The 21271-nt window shown below is 48.2% G+C and overlaps 1 protein-coding gene across 1 annotated transcript in view; it reads right to left on the reverse strand.

Moving 5' to 3' along the window:
* Window positions 1-311: 311 nt before the first annotated feature.
* The window catches only part of Bicd1 (bicaudal D homolog 1 (Drosophila)), a gene marked incomplete at its 5' end in the record, with an annotated part of 213820 nt that continues 192860 nt past the window's right edge, over window positions 312-21271 (reverse strand). The window contains 2 exon segments of the mRNA XM_005407175.2: window positions 312-6269; window positions 11833-11908. Of these exon segments, the coding sequence (XP_005407232.2) occupies window positions 6182-6269; window positions 11833-11908 (164 nt within the window).

Genomic DNA, 21271 nt, shown 5'->3' on the forward strand with positions numbered 1-21271 from the left:
TCAGTGTTTAGTCCATGGAAGTTCTTAAGCTGAATAAATATCTACATGATATATACCCTTCTACACTTTCTTCTTTCTTGTAAGTATAAATCACTGTGACATACAGAAAAACTGCTATACAGATAAAAAGTAGTCTTGCGGGGTATGGAGGCGCACGCCTGCAATCCCAGCACTCGGGAGGCAGTGGCAGGAGGATCGTTGCGAATTTGAGGCCAGCCTGGGCTACAAAGTGAGTTCAAGACCAGCCTGAACTGCATAGTGAGACCCTGTCTCTAAAAGAAAAAAAAAAAAAAAAAAAAAAGTAGTCTTGATGAAAGGAAGAAAAGATAACTGATTTATTTACTGGAAAAATTTATGCATTACATGATATTCAGTTGGTAACATAAACCAAGATATAAGAATCGATAGATTGGCTTCTGGTTACTTTCTTAGCTTTCCCGACCACCGAATGCATGATGAGATCACACAAATACAAGCGCGTCTTCCACGGTTCTCCTCTAAGACACTCACCGAGGATTGTCCACAATAAAAAAGTAAAAACGACCAGCAATAATAAATTCATAAGAACTTTTTTTGAATTTAAAATAAATGCATGTGTCTTTGAGAATGTTTCATTTGAAGTTTGGACTTTTAAAAATAATTAACAAAAAAGTTTCTTCGATCAGTCTTTTAGGTGTGTATTCATATGATATTATAATTAGGTGGAAACACTTCACATCATTTAGCCCCGAAAGGCGTAACAATAAAACTGCAATTAAATGTAGGAATAGCTGAATCATTACAATAATCACACAGAGTACAAATCAGGGCTGGCCACACGAGACACGAATGTTAGCACTGCCAAGAAATACAGTACTCTCAGAATCATGTCTGATTCACCACATATGCAGAACCATGCAAATAAAAACACTGAGTAGATTACAAAAATGTCATAAAAGATTTTCAAAGAATTGTTTAACTGACGCTTAACAGTCAAACCATTGAGCTTAAAAATTCTGTGGCAACAACGTCAAAGTGATGTATTTCCTCTACTCTTTGCCGAACAATTGTATCTATGAACACAGCAGTGCTTCACTCTGTATTTCCATTATCACCAAATAAGCCTTTTTACACAAACTGATGACATTTCCCTTTACTTTATAGTTCTCCGGTCTTTATTTTAAAAAATGACCTTTTGAAAAGGAAAGCATACATTTGAAATATCTGTTTTCATTAGAGAATCATAATGACCAGAGAATCACTCTAAGAAAAATAAATTCCCAACAAGTGTTGTATAGTAATTAAACTCTGATCTCAGTGATCATCTGCCTCAGCAGTTTATCCAGGCTTCAGTTTAAACAGGGCAAATTTTAAATAACTCCAGAGGAAAGGGATAAAAATACAGTGAGAATAAGAGCCATGCATTCAATATGAAAAGGAGACCAGGTATAGGGGCAATGTCTTCACATTCCTAGTGGAGAGGTCACAAGAGAAATAAGATTTCTAAGGTGTTCGTAGCATGGACATAGAAAAGCTTGCCTGACATGAGCTATCTCATGCAAATGTCTTACATCATAAGCCTCGTACATGGTACTCTTGTCTTACACGAAAGGCAGTTAATTGCTTCTTCTCCTCTTTCTAAACAGAATATCATCTCTGAAAAATGCTCAAGTGGGGAACGTATCTTAATACTAAATACCTCTTTCGGTTATATTTTGCGTAATAGGATGAAAGCGATGTGTAGGGAAATCAGGTGTTAACGTAACAGGACAATGCTACCAAATGCCATACATTAGAGACCGCGGCAGTTCGGTTGGCATTTAAAGAAAGATGAATTGACCTTCTGACACTACTGCCAACAATGGGAAAGGTCACTCAGGAGCTACGTTGGTCTTGCGTGTCCACAGAAATTGAATTTAAGGTAACAAGTCGTGTCAGTACCATCCCTGGCCATGCTACCTACCGTAAGTCCAGTTCAACAGCTTTCTGAAAAATTATGTTCCCTTTCTTTGAAAACACTACTGTAAACTTTCTGCAATCTTAATTATAAGGATTATTTTAAAGCACTTTGGTTTCTAAACAAAGGAAACAAAAAGCAAACCTTTCAAAACTTCAAACCTTACCCTAAGAGTTTCTTTTAAACCTAGATGTATCTGCAATATCAACTCATCCATCCGTGGCACCGCGGGCTGAAGGAGCCAAGTTCCCTACTGGAAACCCGTCAGCATTCTGATGCATCTCTCTGACAGACCCATTCTATTTGTTGGCTGATTATAACAATAAAATTTCATATTCCTATCTCAGTAGAAAATAGATTTCATATCCTCATTTTTATGTTTCATAATCTTTATTGAAGAACTGGAGATGATTTATATCAGGACATTTCCACATTCTTAGCTTGTTTATGGGACCAAGGTTTCGTGCTTGTCTGAAGTAGCAGGTCTTCACTGTACAGGAATATTTTCCACAGCACGGAAAAAGCAAACGTGGAAGACCCTCTTCAGTAGAGATAAAAGTTGGGAGGCGTTCAGCCTGCGCCCTCCCTCTGCCCGAGGGACTGCATACCTATTCCTGAGGACATTTCTTTTCTAGACTCTGAAAACTGAGGCTTTTAACAGTAAAATCAATACATGGTGGACAAATTTAAGGATGTAATGATATACAGCTGGAAGGAAAAATAATACCAACAATCCTTTAAAAAAAAAACCCAAATATCTTGGAGAAGTTAAAATTGCTATCCTATTTTAAAGAATAAAATATGTATAAGTAGTCAGAACTACTTTATTTTTAATTTTAAAATAAAAGAAACGGGATTATAGGCTTGCAGAACAATACATTAAGATATCTTGCCACTGAATACTTACTAGACCACCAATAATATTCAATTTTTAAAAAACAAATCTTCCTTATAATCAATTCCGATGATTGACTTTTCATTGCTAAAAATCTCTATCCTAGAGTTAATATAAATCCTTCACCTTGAAGATTTCCTAATTCTAGTCTTAATGGTGTCTACAGCTGTTTCTATCTATTCTCTTTTCTGGAAGGCTACAATTATATCTCTTCTTCCTCAGATTAAGTAGGTATAATTTCTGAATCTTAATTCTTTAATAACTTTGTTTTCTCAAAGTTTTCTAAATTTCTTTTTTCAAAAAAAAAAATTAGAATTGGATATGTGACAGATTCTAATCAAACATCAATTGATTGGAAAGAGTCAGCCAAGGTTTTGCCAACCCTAAAGAACTCAGGCCAAAGGCCACCTATTTCTCCTGTTTACGTTGCTACCATTTTTTTTTTTTCCTCGTTTTTTTTCCGGTACCGGCAATCGAACTCACGACCTTGCGCTTGCCAGGCAGGCGCTGTGCCGCTGAGCTAAATCCCCAGCCCCGTTGCTACCATTTTGTACCTAGAAAAAAATCTTCAGGGAAAGCATTTCTGCACCTAACTATTCCCCTCAGCATTGTCATTGTGCTTACTTTTAAACACTGCCCGCTTACTTCGCTCACCACCGCGGCTGGCTGCCTGCTGCCCTGGCGCACCGCACCGCTTCGGCTCCGCACGCCTCTTCAATGAATCTGACCGAGCCCCCGCTTCTGGTTCTCACTAATTCTTCACCTTTTCAATTTCCTTTCGGGTCCTGATGTTATCTTTACAGGTACTGATTCTTACTGCCGCTATACATATCTGCTCATTTAAAATGCCTATAAATAAACATAAATACGGCTCAGTTTAAACTACTACACTAAATGACACAGTATTCTCTCTTGCGACTCAGGGAATACCACCTAATTTTGGGATGAAAAGGAAAATTTATTTCCAAGTGTCTATATCTTTTTGACAAACATCTACTAAAACTGGTATTTTATACAATTAATACTTCAAAACAAGCGTTTCCCACTCTGTTTAGAGACTAGTTTCTAACAGATTTAATGACGAGGGCCGGGGATGTAACTCAGCGGCACAGCACCTGTCTAGCAAGTGCAAGGTCTTGAGTTCGATTCCCGGTACCCCCCCCAAAAACCAGATTTTTGTACTGGAAGAAATAAATGCTTTGTACGCTTCTCGGCTTCCCACTGGGTCATAAACCAGAGGGAGGCCGGGAAGACAGCCGCGAGCCCTGTGGGCAGGAAGAATGGCTCCAGCCACGCAGGACTGTGGCCACGGTCCCATTCCACCAGCAAAAGTGGCAGGTGATGGGAGGGTGTTCTGAGGTCACGGTGAAGGCATGTCTTCCCTCAGGCACAAAGTCAACAGCAGCTAGCCCCCTTCTCAGTTCCAAACTCCACTCCAAAAGGAAAAGAAAGGGTGGGGTGGGTCAGCTCTCTTCCACTAAACGCACTCGAGAGAACCCAGTGTGTCGCTCACACTGCACCCGGCGGGTGGTGCGCCTGTCGCACGAGGGCTGTGCGCAGGGCCGCCAGGAGATACAGGTGGGATCGCGCGTTAGGAGCTACGGTCAGGACTGTGTGCAGGTCTGTGTTGTTTCTGCACTCTGACCTGAATCCCTGTCTTGGTGGAGATTTCAACTGTTTAGACCAAATTGCGTAAGAAATGACACTGATGAAGACTGAACTCTGTGAGGAGCGCAAAAGCTCTCGGCTGCTTTGGTAATAGTGAACACCGCCCTCCAGTGGACAACTGTCCGAAGCTCCCGTGTGTGCTTGATGACTGACCTTCGACGGACACCCTCGGGGCACCGCCCTCCACTGCTCAGCCCAGCGACTCTGGGATGGTCTCGGGTCGCTTCCTGCACTGGCAGGGAGGACCGTGTTCATTTGGAAGAGAAATTAGTCATACATGAAAAGGAGAAACCTTTCTGGTTTTAAATAAGTTAAGGCTACTGACAAAGACAAGGAACCAGGGCTAGGAGCCCTCAGGAGGGAAGCAGCCTCGGAGACTTCTCAGCTACGGGACCTGTTTTCCTTATTTGTCAGATTATGTGCAAAATAAATTTCTCTATGAAAATCCACTGCCTTAAATCAAGTCATAAAAGTTACCTAGCGGAATCTGTAAATTAACTAGGAACATGTCTTATCAATAGAATATAATGATTTGTAGGCACCTGAGTGTTTGTCAGAAGTAGACAATGAGCTAAGGTTTATTATCTATGTATTTTTTTTTTTTTTTTGGCAAGGACAATTCATTATGGAAAAAATCTAACAACAACAAAACACACAATTTTAATCAAAACCTGAACACCATCAGTGTAAGTTAACTAGCCAAAGCTACCTTACACCTCGCCATGTGTAGCTTTGTTCTTATACTGTTTAGCAGGAAAGACTTATAATAGGACCTTGAATTTGGAAGAAAGAAAACAACTCTGGTCATTAAATAAACACAGCATTTCTTCCCTTCAGACGATTTCGCCTCTGTAAGGTCCTCACACGCGGCCATACGTACAGAACAGCAGCACCATTACTTCTAGCAATGCAATTTAAAAAATTAAGGATACCCCCTGAAGCTTGAATAAGTCAAGGAATCATAACTTAGTCTCTTTCTTAGACTTACTGATGTCCAGTGAAGAAGTCTAGCTAAAACAAAAACCAAAACCAGCAGTTAATGAGCCACTGATTAGAAGTAAGTGCATAAACAATATCAGTGTAGCAGCAAAATACAGTTATTTTAACATTCTGACGCACCTCATTTATCGTCTTGTGCAAGAAAAATGACCACAGTCTGGCCAGTTCAGGACTTCAAACTAAATTAAAACTCATTGAACCGAGCAAACTATGCTTATTTGAAAATAAATGAATTAAATTCATCTCTCACAGAAATTATTCTTATAGGCATAAATCATACAGCAAATAAAGTACAAAACTAAATATCAATGACCAAAAAAATATGTCGCTGAATGTGGCGTGAGGACGGCTCATCTTACAATATGTGTTTTACATCGTCTTAGGTCTCTTATGCTATCGAGGGCAGGCCAGCCATCGGAGATCCACGCTTCATCCTTCTCCCCTTCGTTTTTAATGGGACTGAACTGGAGCCATCGGATTGCAGTTTTTCTGTGACCCAGAGACCACACCACGTTTGACCGCACCGGCTCTGTGCTTTGCGTTCCTCTCCTCGGCGTTCTCTCCTCTTCCAAGACGTCGGACCCGAGTCCACCTGTGCCTCTCCCAGCCGAGAAGAAAACACCGCTGGTCTGGCGGGGTCCTGCTCCGAGCCTCGGCCGAGGGGAGGTCGGGTGGCGGGGAGCCTAGGGGCAGGGCGGCTTGGCCAGACAGTGGAGCGGGGCGCACGGGGGGCTGGCGGGCGGCTGCTCCTCGGGGAGGGCGGCGTCAGGACTGCAAGGAGAAAGAGCTGTCAGCGGGACCCCGCACAGGCGGGAGCACGAACTCGCCCACCGGAGCATGCCAAGACAGCCGCGGCTTGCAACCGCAGGCATTCGGACCGCACCGCTATCCGACCTACTCCTCCAAGGCGGCGCTTGTCCGCTTTTGCAGTCTCCACACCAGCTGCGGCTCGAGCCCAGGGCCCTGCCAGGCACCTGCTAGGCCGGCGCTGCACCCCGGGCTGCACCCCTGGTCCTGATGAGCTGCTTCCCCCTTCCAGTGCATGCAGTAACTGGGGGTTCAGCAGGGCCGGGCATCCCACAGCCCGCAGCCTCCTCCCTCTCCTGAGCCGGACGGGGCTGGGGACACCCGGGCCGCGTGCCGAGCGCTTGTGCTCTCTAGGGCCGGGTTCAACGGGGCTGGGCGGGCTGCAGAACCTCCAGCCGCTCCCGGCCTGAGCGGTGGCTCAGTGGTGTTCAAAAAACAGGACTGCGAGAGGACAGCGCCTATGCAAGGCCAGGGCACCGCGGGGCGTAGGCGAATCGCAAAGAAGGATAAGGAGGCAAAGTCGCTGAATTTCCTAGTGTGCGCTACAAAACACGTTTGGGTGCGCATCCTTTACAACTGGGGTGGGGGGCACCATGGGGATAGGTTTTTTAGTTGAAAAGTTGGGTATTTTTCTTTTAAAAAGGTGTTTTCTTATATATTATGAAGTTCAGTAACAGAATTCATCTCTGCAAGGAGCGTCTGAGAAAATGAGGTTTATTTTATTTACTTAACTAGTTTTAAAAGTAGTATCACTGGAGTCATTAAAAATCAGTATAAAGCAGTTTGTTTTTTGGTTTTTCTGGTACTGGGGATTGAACCCAGGACCTTCAGGACCTTTGCACTAACCTACACCTCAGCCCTTTTAAGTTTTTAAAAATTTTGACATAGGGTCTCGCCGACTTGCCATGGTAGGACTTAAACTTGCAATCCTCCTGCCTCAGCCTCCCCAAGTGCCAGCATTATAGGCACGGGCCACTCCTCCCAGGAAAACAAACGCAAAATGTTTTCAGCCTTTGGTACTGAAATCACTCATGTGTCTCTCTTATAAAGTCATAATTTTGTAAAACACATGTTCTTCAAGTTTGTCTTACATTCCGAGCTCTTTGAACTGTTGTAATTTTTTTGGTTCTAGGGGTGGAACCCAGGGGCATTTTATCACTGAGGGAGAACCCAAAATTTTTTATTTATTTTTTGTTTTGAGACAGGGTTTTACTAAGTTGTCCAGGTGGGACTTGAATTCGCGATCCTCCTGCCTCAGCTTCCTTCAGTGCTGGGATGACAGACTTGTGCCACCACGCCTTCTTCAGCTGCCGTCAACTAAGTGTAAAAGGAGACAGTTTGCACAAGTGAGGATAACCAGTGTAGAAATCACTTCTGTGCCTGTCTTTAGAATGTGGTGACGAACATGAGCTCATTGGAGCTTCCACAAAAAGTTAAGAGCACACAGTTTTATTGATTGATTGACACGAGGTGGGCGCTGTACACACTCCTGTAATCCTGGCATTCAGGAGGATCATGAGCTCAGGCCCCGCCTGGATGACAGAGTGAGACCCTGTCTCAAAATCCAGAAAATAAATAAATGAACTAAAATACACCTTTTAAAAGTGGAAGAAAATAACGCACAGCAAGAATCCTCCTCGACCTTCCCACTAGAGTCAGGTGGTGGGAGACAGGTCGACTTACAGAAAGAACCTGTGGGCTTCCCCATGGAGTCGCAGGAGGAATTCCCTAACTGCTTTTTAGGGAACTGAACATGTGATGCAGCGTAAGTTCTAGGAAGTAGTCGAGGACGGGCACATGACGCAAGGACATGTTTTTGAAGACCGTGTGTAAGTCAATGCTCCTTCTGATAAAGCAGACAGGAATGTCCTGGGGCGCAGCTGAAGTGTCTGGCAAGGGCATATACAGGCTGCAGCCTGACTGGCCCGACAGCCGTGGTGACACGACTTGCACTATTTCAGAGGTAAAAATATTATACAGCACACTATTATCTTAAATTTGCACAAAATGCAATCACGCCATGTATATTAAGAATGTGAGAAACATTCTTGGTTTACAGGTTAAGCAATTATTTCTTTTTCTTCTTCTTCTCTTTTGGTCTTTTTTTTTTTTTTTTTTTGGCTCTTTTTTTCCAGTACCGGGAATCAAACTCATGACCTCGCACTTGCCAGGCAGGCGCTGTGCTGCTGAGCTAAATCCCCAGCCCTTATTTTGGTCTTTTTGAGACAGGGTCTCGCTGTACAGTTCCGGCTGGCCATGAGCTCACTTTGTAGCCCAGGCTGGTCTCAAACTCACAAAGTTCCTTCTGCCTCAGCCTCCCGAGTGCTGTGATTATAGGCATGCGTCAACACGCCCGGCAGCAAATTATTTAACTGTCAATATTTGATAAATTCTAACCATGTAAGGTACAAAATGAACTCACTTTCAGTCTCAATTGCTAAGGTTCTTCAAGAGCCCGTTTGTTAGTCCACCTTTACTAGAAACAATTTTACTTTTCACAGGAAAAGCACACTGTAAACTGAGCTTAGGAAACTGTCATTAAGACAAGCAGTGGGATACATCTTCAGAGAGTTTCTTTTTTCCCTTCCCTTTCCCGAGTCAACAACTACCTGACAGAACACCAAACTTCTCTCTATGCTTAAATATACCCCCACGGCTGTAACGCCTGGGGCTCTCCTTTCTGTTACGCTATTATTATCGGTAACAACCCTTTGTTGTGCAGTGGAACGCCTCTCGGTGTGAGCACCCTCGGCTCCATCCCCAGCGCTGCCCTGGGTGTTGGGGGCCCGGTCTCGCGAAGCATTTGGTGGAAAGTTTCTGTGGGAAACTCTCCATCTTCAGATGTGAGACAGCAATGTTTTGTTTAAAAAGCAGCACACCACAAAGGTAGGTGGGGATGGCGCGAGGCGCACAGGTGCCCGGGTTCCAAGAAACACCACCAAGGGAAGGGAAACGGAGGGACGTACGCAGATTTTCAAAACGAGAAGCAGAGAACACCTGATCTGAAATCACACCGTTTGGGCCAAGTTTCTCAGGAAAGAGACGTCCCCATGGAAAACAGGAGTCCCGAAGAGTGGTTTTCACACTTCACTCCCCCCAGGGAGTGGAAAAGGCGGGATCTGCTCCTCCACTGCAGGCGTCCCTAGCTCTGTCAGGTGCTACTGCAGGCCAGTTGCTCTCCCTCCCTAACCCGTAAGGGCGGGCTGTCCCTGAGGGCAGCTGCAGCAGGCAGTGCGTGAGGTCACCCGTCATTCCTCCGGTCTCTGCGCCTTCTCCAGCAGGGAGCCATAGGGCAGCGAGGCCCCTAACTCCAAGCACCTTTGGAAAGAAGTCTTTCTAGGTGCATCTGCACTTAATCAATTCTCTGCGTGGACCGCATGAACAGCGGGTCTTGTAAGTGTAACTGAATTTGTAATTCATGAACTTGCTGCTTCTTATTCCCTATGTGGAACTAGGGATTGAACCCAGGGCCTTTGCACTGAGCTACATCCAGAATACTTTCTATTTTTTATTTTGAGACAAGATGTGCTAACTTACCCAGAATGGTTGGAATTTTCAATCCTCCTGCCTCAGCCTCTTAGAGTGCAGAGCTTATAAGCAGGTGTGCCTGACCACACCTGGCTAAATTGCTTTTCTTTCAAGCAAATCTCCCTGTGGAGGCAGCCATCATTCTAAATTCAGGGATCTCAAAAGAGAAGGAACTGGGGCACATAACTGTTTAATGGAGCTTCTCAAAAGAAAAGCAAGCTGAAATAAAAGTAGAGGATATGATAAAAAAAAATGCAGTGGATGTTTACTTTTTAAGAAAAACTGAAATGTGTTACAGTAAAAGATACATTGCCACTGACCCCCTAAAAACACTCACTTTTGCTCGGAACACACTTATCCCACCCTTCTTGCCACTTTCTGAAAGATCTGAAAGATCTGTTTTGAGTGTCTTCAGTTGCACTATCCTGGTTGCTTCGAGGTCCTGAATCTTGTGAAACAGTTCCCTCTCGGGTCACTGTGACTTCGGGGAGCAGCCAGAGGTTGCGCAGGGCGGTCTGGGCGGGCAGTGGGTGACACACTGCAGGGTCTCAGGAGCCCGCCTTTGGCTTGGACAGTGCTCGCAGCAGCATTCACGACACTTGATTGCGTCTCACAAAGACCCTCAGGAAAGAGGGCTGCAGAGCTGCATCAGAAAGCAGCAAGAATGACGGGATAAGCGCGTTCAAAGTGGTGGGAAGTATTCTGAGGGGATCAGCGGCGCTGCCTCTTTTACTGTGATACACTTTAAAAATTTAAATGTCACTGTGGATCATACTTCATAAAATTAAAAAATTTTCCTTGCAGCCCTTCTATTTTCTATCTCCCTGGAACATCTAGAAGGGCAGCCTTCTCCAGCCCAGGCTCAGGCAGATCAGGAAGGTCATGAAAGAGACTGCAGACCTCCGTCTTGTGGGCTGCTTAGATGCGAGGGCTGTCAGTGCTGGTAACAGATTCTGCCGCCTGGCGTGGCCTAGCCGACCTCCGGCACCTGCTCATCCTGCTTTCCAGGGAAGATTCCGGAGGAGCCTTCGTCAGCAGGAGCAACTCTGCAGGCTCACAGCCAGTGGGTGCTGGAGACGGGACCCACACCTGAACCCTCCGCCTCTAGAGAGCGGGCATTCGCTCACATCCTCTGTGCTTCTCAAACGCCTGTCCGCCTGGCCCCAGTCCCGGGAGGTGGGCTTGAAGCCTTGCACTTGGTTATACTCGGCCTCATAGGTGAACTTAGGCCAGGGTTGCTGGCTGCGGAGAAGCTGGAAGAGCACGGCGGCAAGGGCTCTTCTGCGTAAGAGCCCTGTGTGTGGGAGTTGTGGGAACACCCTGCGCGTTACAGCTGGCAGCGCAACTGGCTCAGGGGCGGGGCACACATGGCTGCCCCGCTGCGCTGGCCGCACGGAGCCCGCAGCCCTGCTCCGGAGACGAGCGTCGAGCACGGGGCACACTCAGCCCGGGAGCGGAGCCAACCAGGCAGACTCGTGTGGAACCCAGCTGTCAGGGGATCACTGTAGACCTGCCTTTCAAGTTCCTCGGTTAATCTCCCCTAGCAGGGCTGCAAAGGTTTACTTCGGAACGTCAAAGACGAGGTTTTACTCCACCCCTCAAATTCAGCTTTCAGAGGGCCTGAGTGGAGCGGAAACAGAGACACTTAGGAGCGGTCCACGCCGCATACCTCCTTCTTTGCATGTGCCTGCCTGAGAAATACATCTAGAGGGCAAAAAGACAAAATAAACAGAAGGGTGGGACAGACTCCTCCTAACCCCAGGGGTACGCAAGGGAAGGAAGCTCTGCACCTCGCAGGAGGGAGGAGGAGGCCTCCTCTGCCGCCTGGAGGCCGAGATGCCGCGCCGCGTGCTCCCGGGGAGCGTGGGGCTTCGGCAGCCCCAGTGCAAATCAGATGCAGTGGGCCAGGATCGGGGACAGGAAGCTCCGTGTGGCGGGGAGGGGAGCTGGGCTGCGGGCCGGCATGCAGCTGGAGGAAGGGGACAGGGCGTGCATTTACCTGACAGGCGGGCAGTCTGGCCTCCTGGCTAGTTGTGAGCACTGTGGCGGTACGGAGGCAGCAGGCTGCTGACAATCTACAAGAAACTGATAAATTAGACATGTATACAACGCGAAGACAGCGCAAGGTGTTAGTAACAGAACTAGGGCAGCTGCCTGCGAGATTTAGTGAGGAATGCATTCACACAGAAACGTCCTGACCCTGCATGGTGCCAACAGGAAAGACAGGCTTTTTTGGTAATTAAGACATTAGTGACACAAAATTAGTAGCAAGATTTCTCAAGTAGGTTAGGACATATATATAGCCATTCACTAATGGTATTTGGTATTTCTAAAAATGATTTATTAACATAGGATGTTCATGTTCTGAATTTGAACATGTCAGTAGTTGTTTGCTTAGCACATGGATCTGTCATTCCCAAGCGAAGCTTACTCTGATAAGTAAGTTCATCGTCAGGACACATGGGCAAACTGCCAACTCCACAGGGAAATTGAGAAAGGCATGCATGCATTTTTTCCATCATTAAGGGAAGGAGAGTGGACAAGAGAATCATCTGAACTAAGTTTTCTGAACATCTTATATACAGAAAACAAGGATTGTTAGCTGAAATCTTGGCATCTTTATTATATAGTAAATTGTTCATAACTTGGACTAGTAGTGAAAGCTAGCCTGAGTTATTGGGAATTAGTTTTGTTTTTGCCACTTAAAGCAACACTACATGACTCACCCTAGCTTAGCGAAGTGCTAGCTAGTGGAAGTCCATGCGATAGCTGATCAGCAGATTAATCGTCTACACCAAGACAGACTGTACACTCAGGCTTCCAAATAAATCAAAGATCAGCCTGTTTGGTGGCGCCAGGTTAACTGCACTTGAATCATTCAAAAGGCTGGTTAGAAATGCGTGCTTTATATTTGCGCAAAAAGACCGCAAATCAGTTGAAAACAGTTTTACTAGGAAATCATTCTTAAGGGAGGCACTTCTTTTTGCTAGCTGCTTAGACTATGTACTTGCTTAGCAAATCCCTTTCGCTATGTGTTATGTGGGTAAAATTTAAGGCAAATTATCACTTGTGAATTTAGCAGGGATCCCTTGCTCTAAAGCCAATATATGCTGTAAACCTGCCTATATAACTCCACAATACCACGACTCATAAAAACTGCTGATGCTCTCGTGGAAGGTATTGTGAAATAAACTGAAACTCAATGCAAAGTAGAATAAAATAGAAGGCAGGCTTGATTTGAGCTTATTCAAGAGAGTATTACTGAAGGGAGCCTTTATACACTGGTCTGCGTTGAAGAGTAACTTATTAATTATTTATTATGCTGAGAATCAACAATAATTCCTGCTGAGCAGCTGATCTTCTGATGATCACATCAGTAAAGTCTTTCAAACAATTGTTTTCTCCGATTTCATTTTTTCTCCTTTAACTTCCATTTTGCAGCTTGATTAACTCCAATGATTCCCTTTTGTAGAAACTCAGAGTCTGAAGGGATGCATTCTTTTGTCTTTTTTTAAAAAAACCTTTGTCTGCTCCTTTTGGTTTTTCCAAGAGCTTTTCTGAGTGGGAATTTAGGCCTGCAACTAGTGTACGAATTTTGGTTTAAGTCAAGCAGGTGTGTGCTGCCCTCCTGCGGCGTGTTTGGGTAAATACAATGATGTGGAGAAACGAGGCCCCGCGGATGAAGACAAAATGCTTTCAAAAAATGCTTTCACAGCACAGCAAGGGCCTCAGCAGGGCAGCAACCCCGGAGCTAACGACAGCATGAAAATGCGAATTTCTCACACATGCGGAAACTCGCCATTCTTCATTCAAACATGTTTTGTGAAAAGTGAAGGCAGCAGGTGAGCAGGTCCACAGTGCAGTCTTAACGAGCTGCTTACTCTGTGGCGGTTATTCTTTATTTCCCCCTTTTAGTACTGGAGATAGAACCCGGGGTCTCAACCTTGCCCCTGAACTACATCCCTAGCGCTTTTCAATTTTATTTTAAGAAAGAGTCTCCCTAAATTGCCCAGGCTGTCCTTAAACTTGTGATCCTCCTGCCTCAGCCTCCTAGAGGTACAGGCATGGCCACTATTCCTGCTGTGGTAGTTACTCTTCACACTGGTGGTGAACATCATTTTCTCCTTTCTCCAGCCAGCTACCATTATTTTACTTTAAAACTTTTTTTCATTCCTGGGATTGAACCCAGGGTTTCGCGCATGGTAAGCGAGCGCTCTATTGCCAAGCGGCTGCCGCCCCAGCCCTACATGGATCCTGCATAAGCGCTTGGGTAAGAGTCCGCAAAGACCCAAAAGCCAACTCCCCAGAGGGGCTGTGACAGGTGAAAATATTAAACTAAAATCGCTGCTCTGACGCAACAGTCTCCTAACCTCCTCCTTCGGCCCAGGGACCCGTGATGCTCCCGCCAGCCTTGCTGGGCTGCGGCTGTGCCTCGCGCGTGCTCTGTGAATGGAGGAGGTGGCTGCGAGCTGAGAGGTCCCTGCCGGCCCGGGCACCCCCTGCACGGCCGCGCTCGCTCTGCGCGGACCTCCTCTGCCGCCTGCTCTTGGGGGGATTGGGCTGGGGGGCAGGCGATGAGCCCGAGACCTACAGGGCAGGCACCGAAGCGGCCCACAGCCACTGCTGTTGCGTGGCTACGCGCCGGTCATCCGTGACGAAGGTGTAAACTTGTTACGTGTGAAACTGCTGGGCAGAGGGGGCAGAGGGGAGCAGAGAAGGCAAGGCCCCTGCTCGGTGAGAAGACACAGTGACGAGCGATACAGCGACGCCATGGTTGTGGCGGTGACAGCGACGACGGAGGAGGCAGGACGCCCCGCGCTCGTTTACAGCTTCCCGGCGGCAGCCACTGTGCAGGGGTCCGGCGGGCGTGCTGCCCTCTGACCCTGCCTTACCGGCCCCCCTGTACAGCTCAGGAAGGACTGGTGACGTGACTCGGTGGAGGCCGTCTAAGCAGCGGAGAGAGGGTCTATGCTGAACTCGCAGACACATCCCCGTGCTGTTCCTGCAGCCGAGGCATGACGGGCTCTCTCCGCAGAGATGAACAAGGTTAGGTGGACTGCACCAACTCCTGGCGAGGAACTCTGAGCTGCCGGGAATGCTGCCTGCGGACGGACCCCGAGGCCGCCGCCTCCAGCAACTACAAACTGATCAAGGTCTCTACGGATAGGAACGCGGCTGCTCCAAACGATCAGAAACCAGCTAGCTAACAGCCGTCAGGCGCAGGCCTGAACTCCAGGGCTTGTCAGGGCTGCCAGGATGCAGCCAGCGCAGGGGGCACAGGGCTGCGGTGGAGCCAAGCCCCGCGGGTCTGCAGAGGCCGCAGGAAGCGTCTCTCCCTAGCCAGAGACCTCGGGGAGAAAGGGTAGAAAGAGACGAGAGCCTGGGGTGCAGCTCGGGGGACAGCACGTGCTTAGCGTGTCCAAGGCGCTGGGTTCACATCCTGCTCTGGAGGATGAACGGGGAGGGGGAGGAGGGAAGGGGAAGAAGGACAGGAGGACAAGAAACGCGGGGCTAAATCTACATGATGCGCTCCTTCCTATAAGCTGCCTTTAGTCATCTGTTCTAAGGGTTAGTAACACCCTGGAATTTCCATTTCACCACCCCTCCAATAGAGAAAAGATATATGGGTCTATATCAAGGTCTCCTACATTGAGCCTGTTTTTAAAATATATATAGTAGAAGACAGGCGGACGACCATGCACGCGTGCAGGGCAAGCTCTCTACCAAGTCATCATTTTTCATGATCTCCCTCAAGAAACAGAGGTAGGGCTGCGGATGTGGCTCAGTGGTGGAGCTCTTGCCTGGCATGCACAAGGCCCCGGGTTCGATCTCCAGCACCACAAAAAGAAGGAAAGAGCGGTGCCCTCACAGAGGTGCTCCCCACACTCCCGCGGATTAATCCGTGCCAGCTCCGGGCCCTCGCCCGGCACCAGGACTCGGCAGGTGCGGGTGACTCGGCTTCTGGTGCCACAGCCCGTTTCTCACTCCTGGCCCGGCTGCCTCTCACACGCTCACGGTGACCTTCAGGAAGTGTCCGGCCAGGGCCAGGCCCACCTCGAAGGCGGTGGAACAGCTGGCAAGCCCGAGGCGGTGAGGCCCGGGATGGGGCCACCCTCTCGTTCTCATGAAGACGCGCTGAGAATAACGAAGGCGCCGGCAGGGAGAGGTCTTGGCCCGTGGCTTTCCCTCGGACTTCTATTTTTAAACCTTTAAACGCACTTTAGAAAACGAACCCATCTCCCCGAAGTCGATCCCCAGGGAGTGTGGCGCCCACCGGTGTCGGGGGGATGGAAGGGAGCTCCGGGGTGACAGGGCCGTGTTTTGGCTCCGCCCGGGCGGAGTGTGGCTCTGGGCGCTCTGTGGGCGCCTGCGCCGTCAGGACAGCAGCGGCTGCGGGTGGATCCGTCCCTTCCTCTCCCGACTCCTGCTTCCACACCCGGCTCCTCCCGCACCAGCTCTGCCGAGGGCTGCTTGCACCCTGCAAAGATGGTGCCCTCCGGTCTGTGTCCCTGGGGCCAGCTTCCCTCGCTGACCCGCAGGCTCCCTGACCAGGTCCCGCTCGGCGGAGAGGACAGCGAGCGTGCGCGACGCCCGGCCAAGAGCAGCGGCCCAGTCTCGCCTCATCGGAGCCCCCCAGCCCTTCGGAAACAGCAGGGGCAGCATCTGGGGACACCACGTCCGCGGCTACGTCACCCCGACTCCCGTTCACAGCTGTCGCCCTCAGCTTGCGCGCCCGCCCTCTCCCACGGGGCGTCACTCCTGTCCTTCGCACCCCGCCGCTCTGCCTCAGCTCTGCCCACGGAGTGCGCTGCCCGGATCCCTGCACGTTTCCTTCCCCTCCCACTTCTTTTTCTCTCTCAGTCAGAAAATGTGTTACTTGTGACCTCGGTGTCATTATCTAAGATTAACCCCTAATAACAGGCCAGGCGAGGTCAAGGCTGTATTTCACAAACACCAATCTATGAGTTTACACGGGCCAACCAGCGGTGAACCCAAACAACAGCACCGTCATCTAGACTCCATTTCTCTTTAGTCCCAGGAACACCTTAGACCAGGTAACTGGTTGTTTGCCGAAGTCCAGGTATATTATCACTCTCCCTGGTTTTATGACCATGAGGATAGTCTAGCAGACAGGAAACAGTTCTTTCCCCCTTCTAGTAATGGGGATGGAATCCTGGGCCTCCGCACTGAGCTACACTACATTCCCAATCTTTTGTTTTGCTTTACTTCTTATTTTGAGACAGGGTCTTGCTAAGTTGCCCGGGCTGGGGTCAGAATGGAGACCCTCCTATTTCAGCCAGCCAGAGTGCAGGGATCACAGATGCACACCGCCGGGCCTGGCTTCAGAAGCAACTCTCATCACACACCGGAGCATTTGAAACTGCACTTCCAGGAACTTACCTAGGATCGGCATCATGTTTGTTGCTCTACAGTTCAGAGAAAACTTCTTTCCCACTGCATAAAAACTACATGCCCTCTCCTGACACACCCAGGCAGCCATCCTCTTCCCGTGCTAGTCTCTTTTTCTCTGAGTACTTTTTCCTGTCTTGCAGATGTCCATAATCCTTCAGGTGGGAAGGGAAGGGCCGTGCACGTTCCTCTTTTCTTGTTTTGAAAACGAGCCCATAGACTCATATTCTCAAAAACAGGCAGGACAAATGGGAGTTTATGATACAAAGAGCACACAGCCCTCCTGGTGAGACATACAATTATTATTTTTGTTAACTTGGTGTACTGTTCCCAAGACTGTTTTTAAAACTATTTAATAAATCAATGGAACAACTGGCCCTAACAGAATGACACGGCTATTACTTTCCAGCAGCTCCACCCAGGACCAAAAATCTCACACACAGTGGTCCCGCGGTTCACCACTGATGAACGGGACCGCAGCCGTCTTTTTCAAGAATCACGTAATGGAGTGAATTTGGGAGCCGAGGCACCAGTGTACAGTCTTTGGAATAAATCATCAATGTCTATTTAAAACCTTTCACAGATGACTAATTATAGTAGAAAAGCAAGGCGATGAAAGCTCTGGGCCCAGAGGCAGACAGAGGCCTGGACTGCCTTCATATCAACTCCCCACGGCTGATGGTCACCGCAGAGCTGCCCTCTTACGTCTCACGGTGGCAAGGCGTTGCCCTCTTCTTTCTGCAGATCTGGACATGGGTTTGGGCAGTGGGCGGAAAGGGAAGGGCAGGCAGAAGGAGAGCAGAAGGAAGAGCGACGGCGGGGAAGTCACGGGGTTTGCAACAGTTACAAAGTACTACAGGGTGCAGACAGGCGGCTAAAAGCTTTCTACGCAAAGGCTCTTGGATCCTTGTGAAAACTCAAGGAGGTGGATTTTATTTTACTTAGAAGGAGGAACTCAGGCTTACACAGGGTAAGTTCATGCCTGGTCATTTGGGGTAGGGCTTTTATAGTGAATGGAAGCTCTTTTGTAGCCAGGAGTAACGGCCTCCTCCACGGGGCGGGGTGTCCTCCTAGTTCCTGTGCTGAATTCCTAACCCAGCACTGCAGACCAGGCCTGCGGGGAGGTGACCAAGTTGAAGAGACGCCGTCAGTGTTGGCTCTGACCCAGTCTGCCTCACATCCTCATGGCAAGGGGAGATGAGTAAGACATCAGGGTCGCACGCCCACGTCAGAGAAGGACCCCCGGAGGCCCCAGCAGGAACACACCATCTGCAAGCCAAGGGCAGCCAGCAGGCAAGCCGGGGGCACCTTCCGCTCGGGCTTTCAGCTTCCAGAGTCCTGACAGAACGAAATTTCCTCGGTGAGGTTGCCTGTCTGGTCTCGGCCAGAGCACACGGAACAGAGGCTTTGCTACCTGCTGCTACTCTGCCGAGAGTCCTCAACCCAAATAAACCAAAGTGGTCCACGGGCTGAAATAAATATGCTTTGACTCAAGGAGGTACAGAGCCAACCAAGGTCCACAGAGGCCGGAAACACGCACTCTGAGTGACAATCTGCTGGTGTTCTTAGCAAAGGCATACTATACAGCAGTGAAAACGGCCAAATCTTGTGGACTGGGGAAAATTAAACTGACGACAGAATATGAAATGTGAGTAACTATGTGAGTAGAAAAATTGAAATGTCTACATACTATGCCCTGAGATAGAAAAACTGTAACTATAAACGAGTCTCCCAAACTTGGGAATTCTGTGTGTTGGTGGATAACAGCAACAGGTGCCCCCCACCAGCAGTTACGGGCACACGCCTGGGCACACTCAGGTGTAAGTGAGGACCATGTGCAAAGAGCCTCGGTCACTGACACGGACACCCCACAGCCACTTCCTGTCTTTCTCCAGCGGGGCTCCTGCAGGCCTTTTCTAGAGACCGCGACTGAACCGAGGGCCTTACACCGAGCCACTCCTCGGCCTATTTACAGTATTTACTTTGACACAAGCTCTCGCTAAGTGGCTAAACTGCAAAGGCTGGGCTCGGCCTCAGGCCTCCTAAATGCTGGGGTTATGGGCGTGCGCCGCCACATCAGGCTCTAGCGTTGATTCTGCCATTTTTTCTCCGCTGTGCTCGACTCCCCCGTCAGCACGGCATTCGGAGTCCATCAGCGAGAACCAGGTCTGTTTACTTACTTTCGGCTTGTGGGCTTGAACCTGTGCCGCATACAGGCGCGTCGAGAATCCATCACTGAGCCACACCGGCCCCACGCTTTGTGCTAAGGAGGCGACAGCCACCCTGAGCCTCGCGCACGAGATGCGTGCAGACATTAAGTATCGGTCCTGCAGCGTCCGCGTGAAGGTCGGGTGAGGGAAGCCGCAAACTCCTAGCCCAGAGTCTGTGACGAGGACCCAGGGACAGAGGAAAGGGAGGAGTGGACAGGACACGGAAGTTCTCAGCTTCAAGAAACAAAGCAGCCGGGCATGGTGGTGCTGAGGCAGGAGGTCTGCAGGTTTGAGCCCAGCGTGGGCCACTCAGGGAGATCCTGCCGTAAGAGAAGAACCCCCACCTAAAAGGTATTAACGAGCGTGAGATCATCAAGGGCAAAGGGACTGCACAGTTCGTTTCCACAAGTCCTGGCTCCTGTCACTGCCTCCACCCGAAATCTGCCTCTTCTCCTCGGCTACTTAGTGCCAGTCAGTGTGGGTTTACGGAGGGAAGCCGCTGCTTCCTACAGCGGTTCCTCTCGCACTCAGCTTCCCCGGCATTTCCTGCCCAACTCGTGACCACCGATTTCCCTGCAGGGCGTCAAGTCACCCTCAGCCAGGACCCTGCCTTCTAATTCCGTCTCCCTGCACGACTTTGCTCAGGACGCTTCCGGGCGGGGCGGGGCACCTGCTCATCCATGGACTCCAGCCTGTGACAGCCTCGCCCCTGCGGTGGGGCCTTGTCAATGTCCGGTGGATCTATCTTTAGAAGGGAGTTTGCAATCTGGGCATTTCTGTCACTAGGAAAACATCTTTCTAAGAAAAGGAATAACAAAGCGAAATGAAAAAAAGAAGAGGAATGAGTAACTAGTAAATATTTTCATATAATGCTCTCAATTTTCCTGTTTTGATAATTGGAGATTTTATACGCTTTTGATGCATCAATAATTGAAAATAATTTTTCAGTTGCCATTAAGATGTGTCAAATGATATTAATACTAAATTATTCCTCACTAAATCTACAAAAGGACCAATCATGTGTTAGTAAATTAACAGAAAAGTTAATGAAAAGCAGCGTCAAGTACATTCTCCTTGTAGTAACAAATATTTAAGTGGACCTAGGGACCCCCAAACAAATCAGCTGCAAAGACAGACTTACAGAGAACTTAGGAAAAAAGGAGGCGAGTTTGAGAGAGAAATATTACATAAAAACAATCAGAATAGCATGAGATAGAAACATAAGTACTAATAACAGGAAAAGCTGAGATATTTTCAAAAATCATATGATGAATTCCACAGTACATGGACACAGATAAAAATGGACAGCTGTGGACACCTCTGACATTTTATAATCAAACACACAGAGTTGGTGATCTCAACTCTTTTGGGCAAACATATCACATGTGCTGCTAATGCACAAGTTTCTCTGATGTTACCCACATATGACAGCAGAAATCCCAACTTCTTAGGGGCATAATCTGCTAATTTAGATCATTAGTCACTTCAGCCTTATTATTACACCAGTATTTAGTTGCAAATTCCATTATCTATGTATACCCTTGAGAGTCAAAACAATCATTATTCATGAAGTTTTTTCAGAGAACAAAACAACAGAATTGGTGAAACACATTCAAAATTTCAATATACAGATCACGGAAAGACCTGGTGATAAACTTACAAGCATCCGGCCCTGCCTTTCTTAAGTGACAGCTGCATACATTTTATCACATGTGTAAACAAGCAGTGAATTGTTTCCCACGTGTAAATCACAGCATGACTTCCTAAGATGCAGACAGGGAGCTTCTTTCAGACTTTGCAGGGTCGCAGATAGACAAA

Source organism: Chinchilla lanigera, unplaced genomic scaffold (genome assembly GCF_000276665.1).
Source record: "Chinchilla lanigera isolate Chin_1 unplaced genomic scaffold, ChiLan1.0 scaffold00104, whole genome shotgun sequence".
Taxonomy (NCBI): Eukaryota; Metazoa; Chordata; class Mammalia; order Rodentia; family Chinchillidae; genus Chinchilla; species Chinchilla lanigera.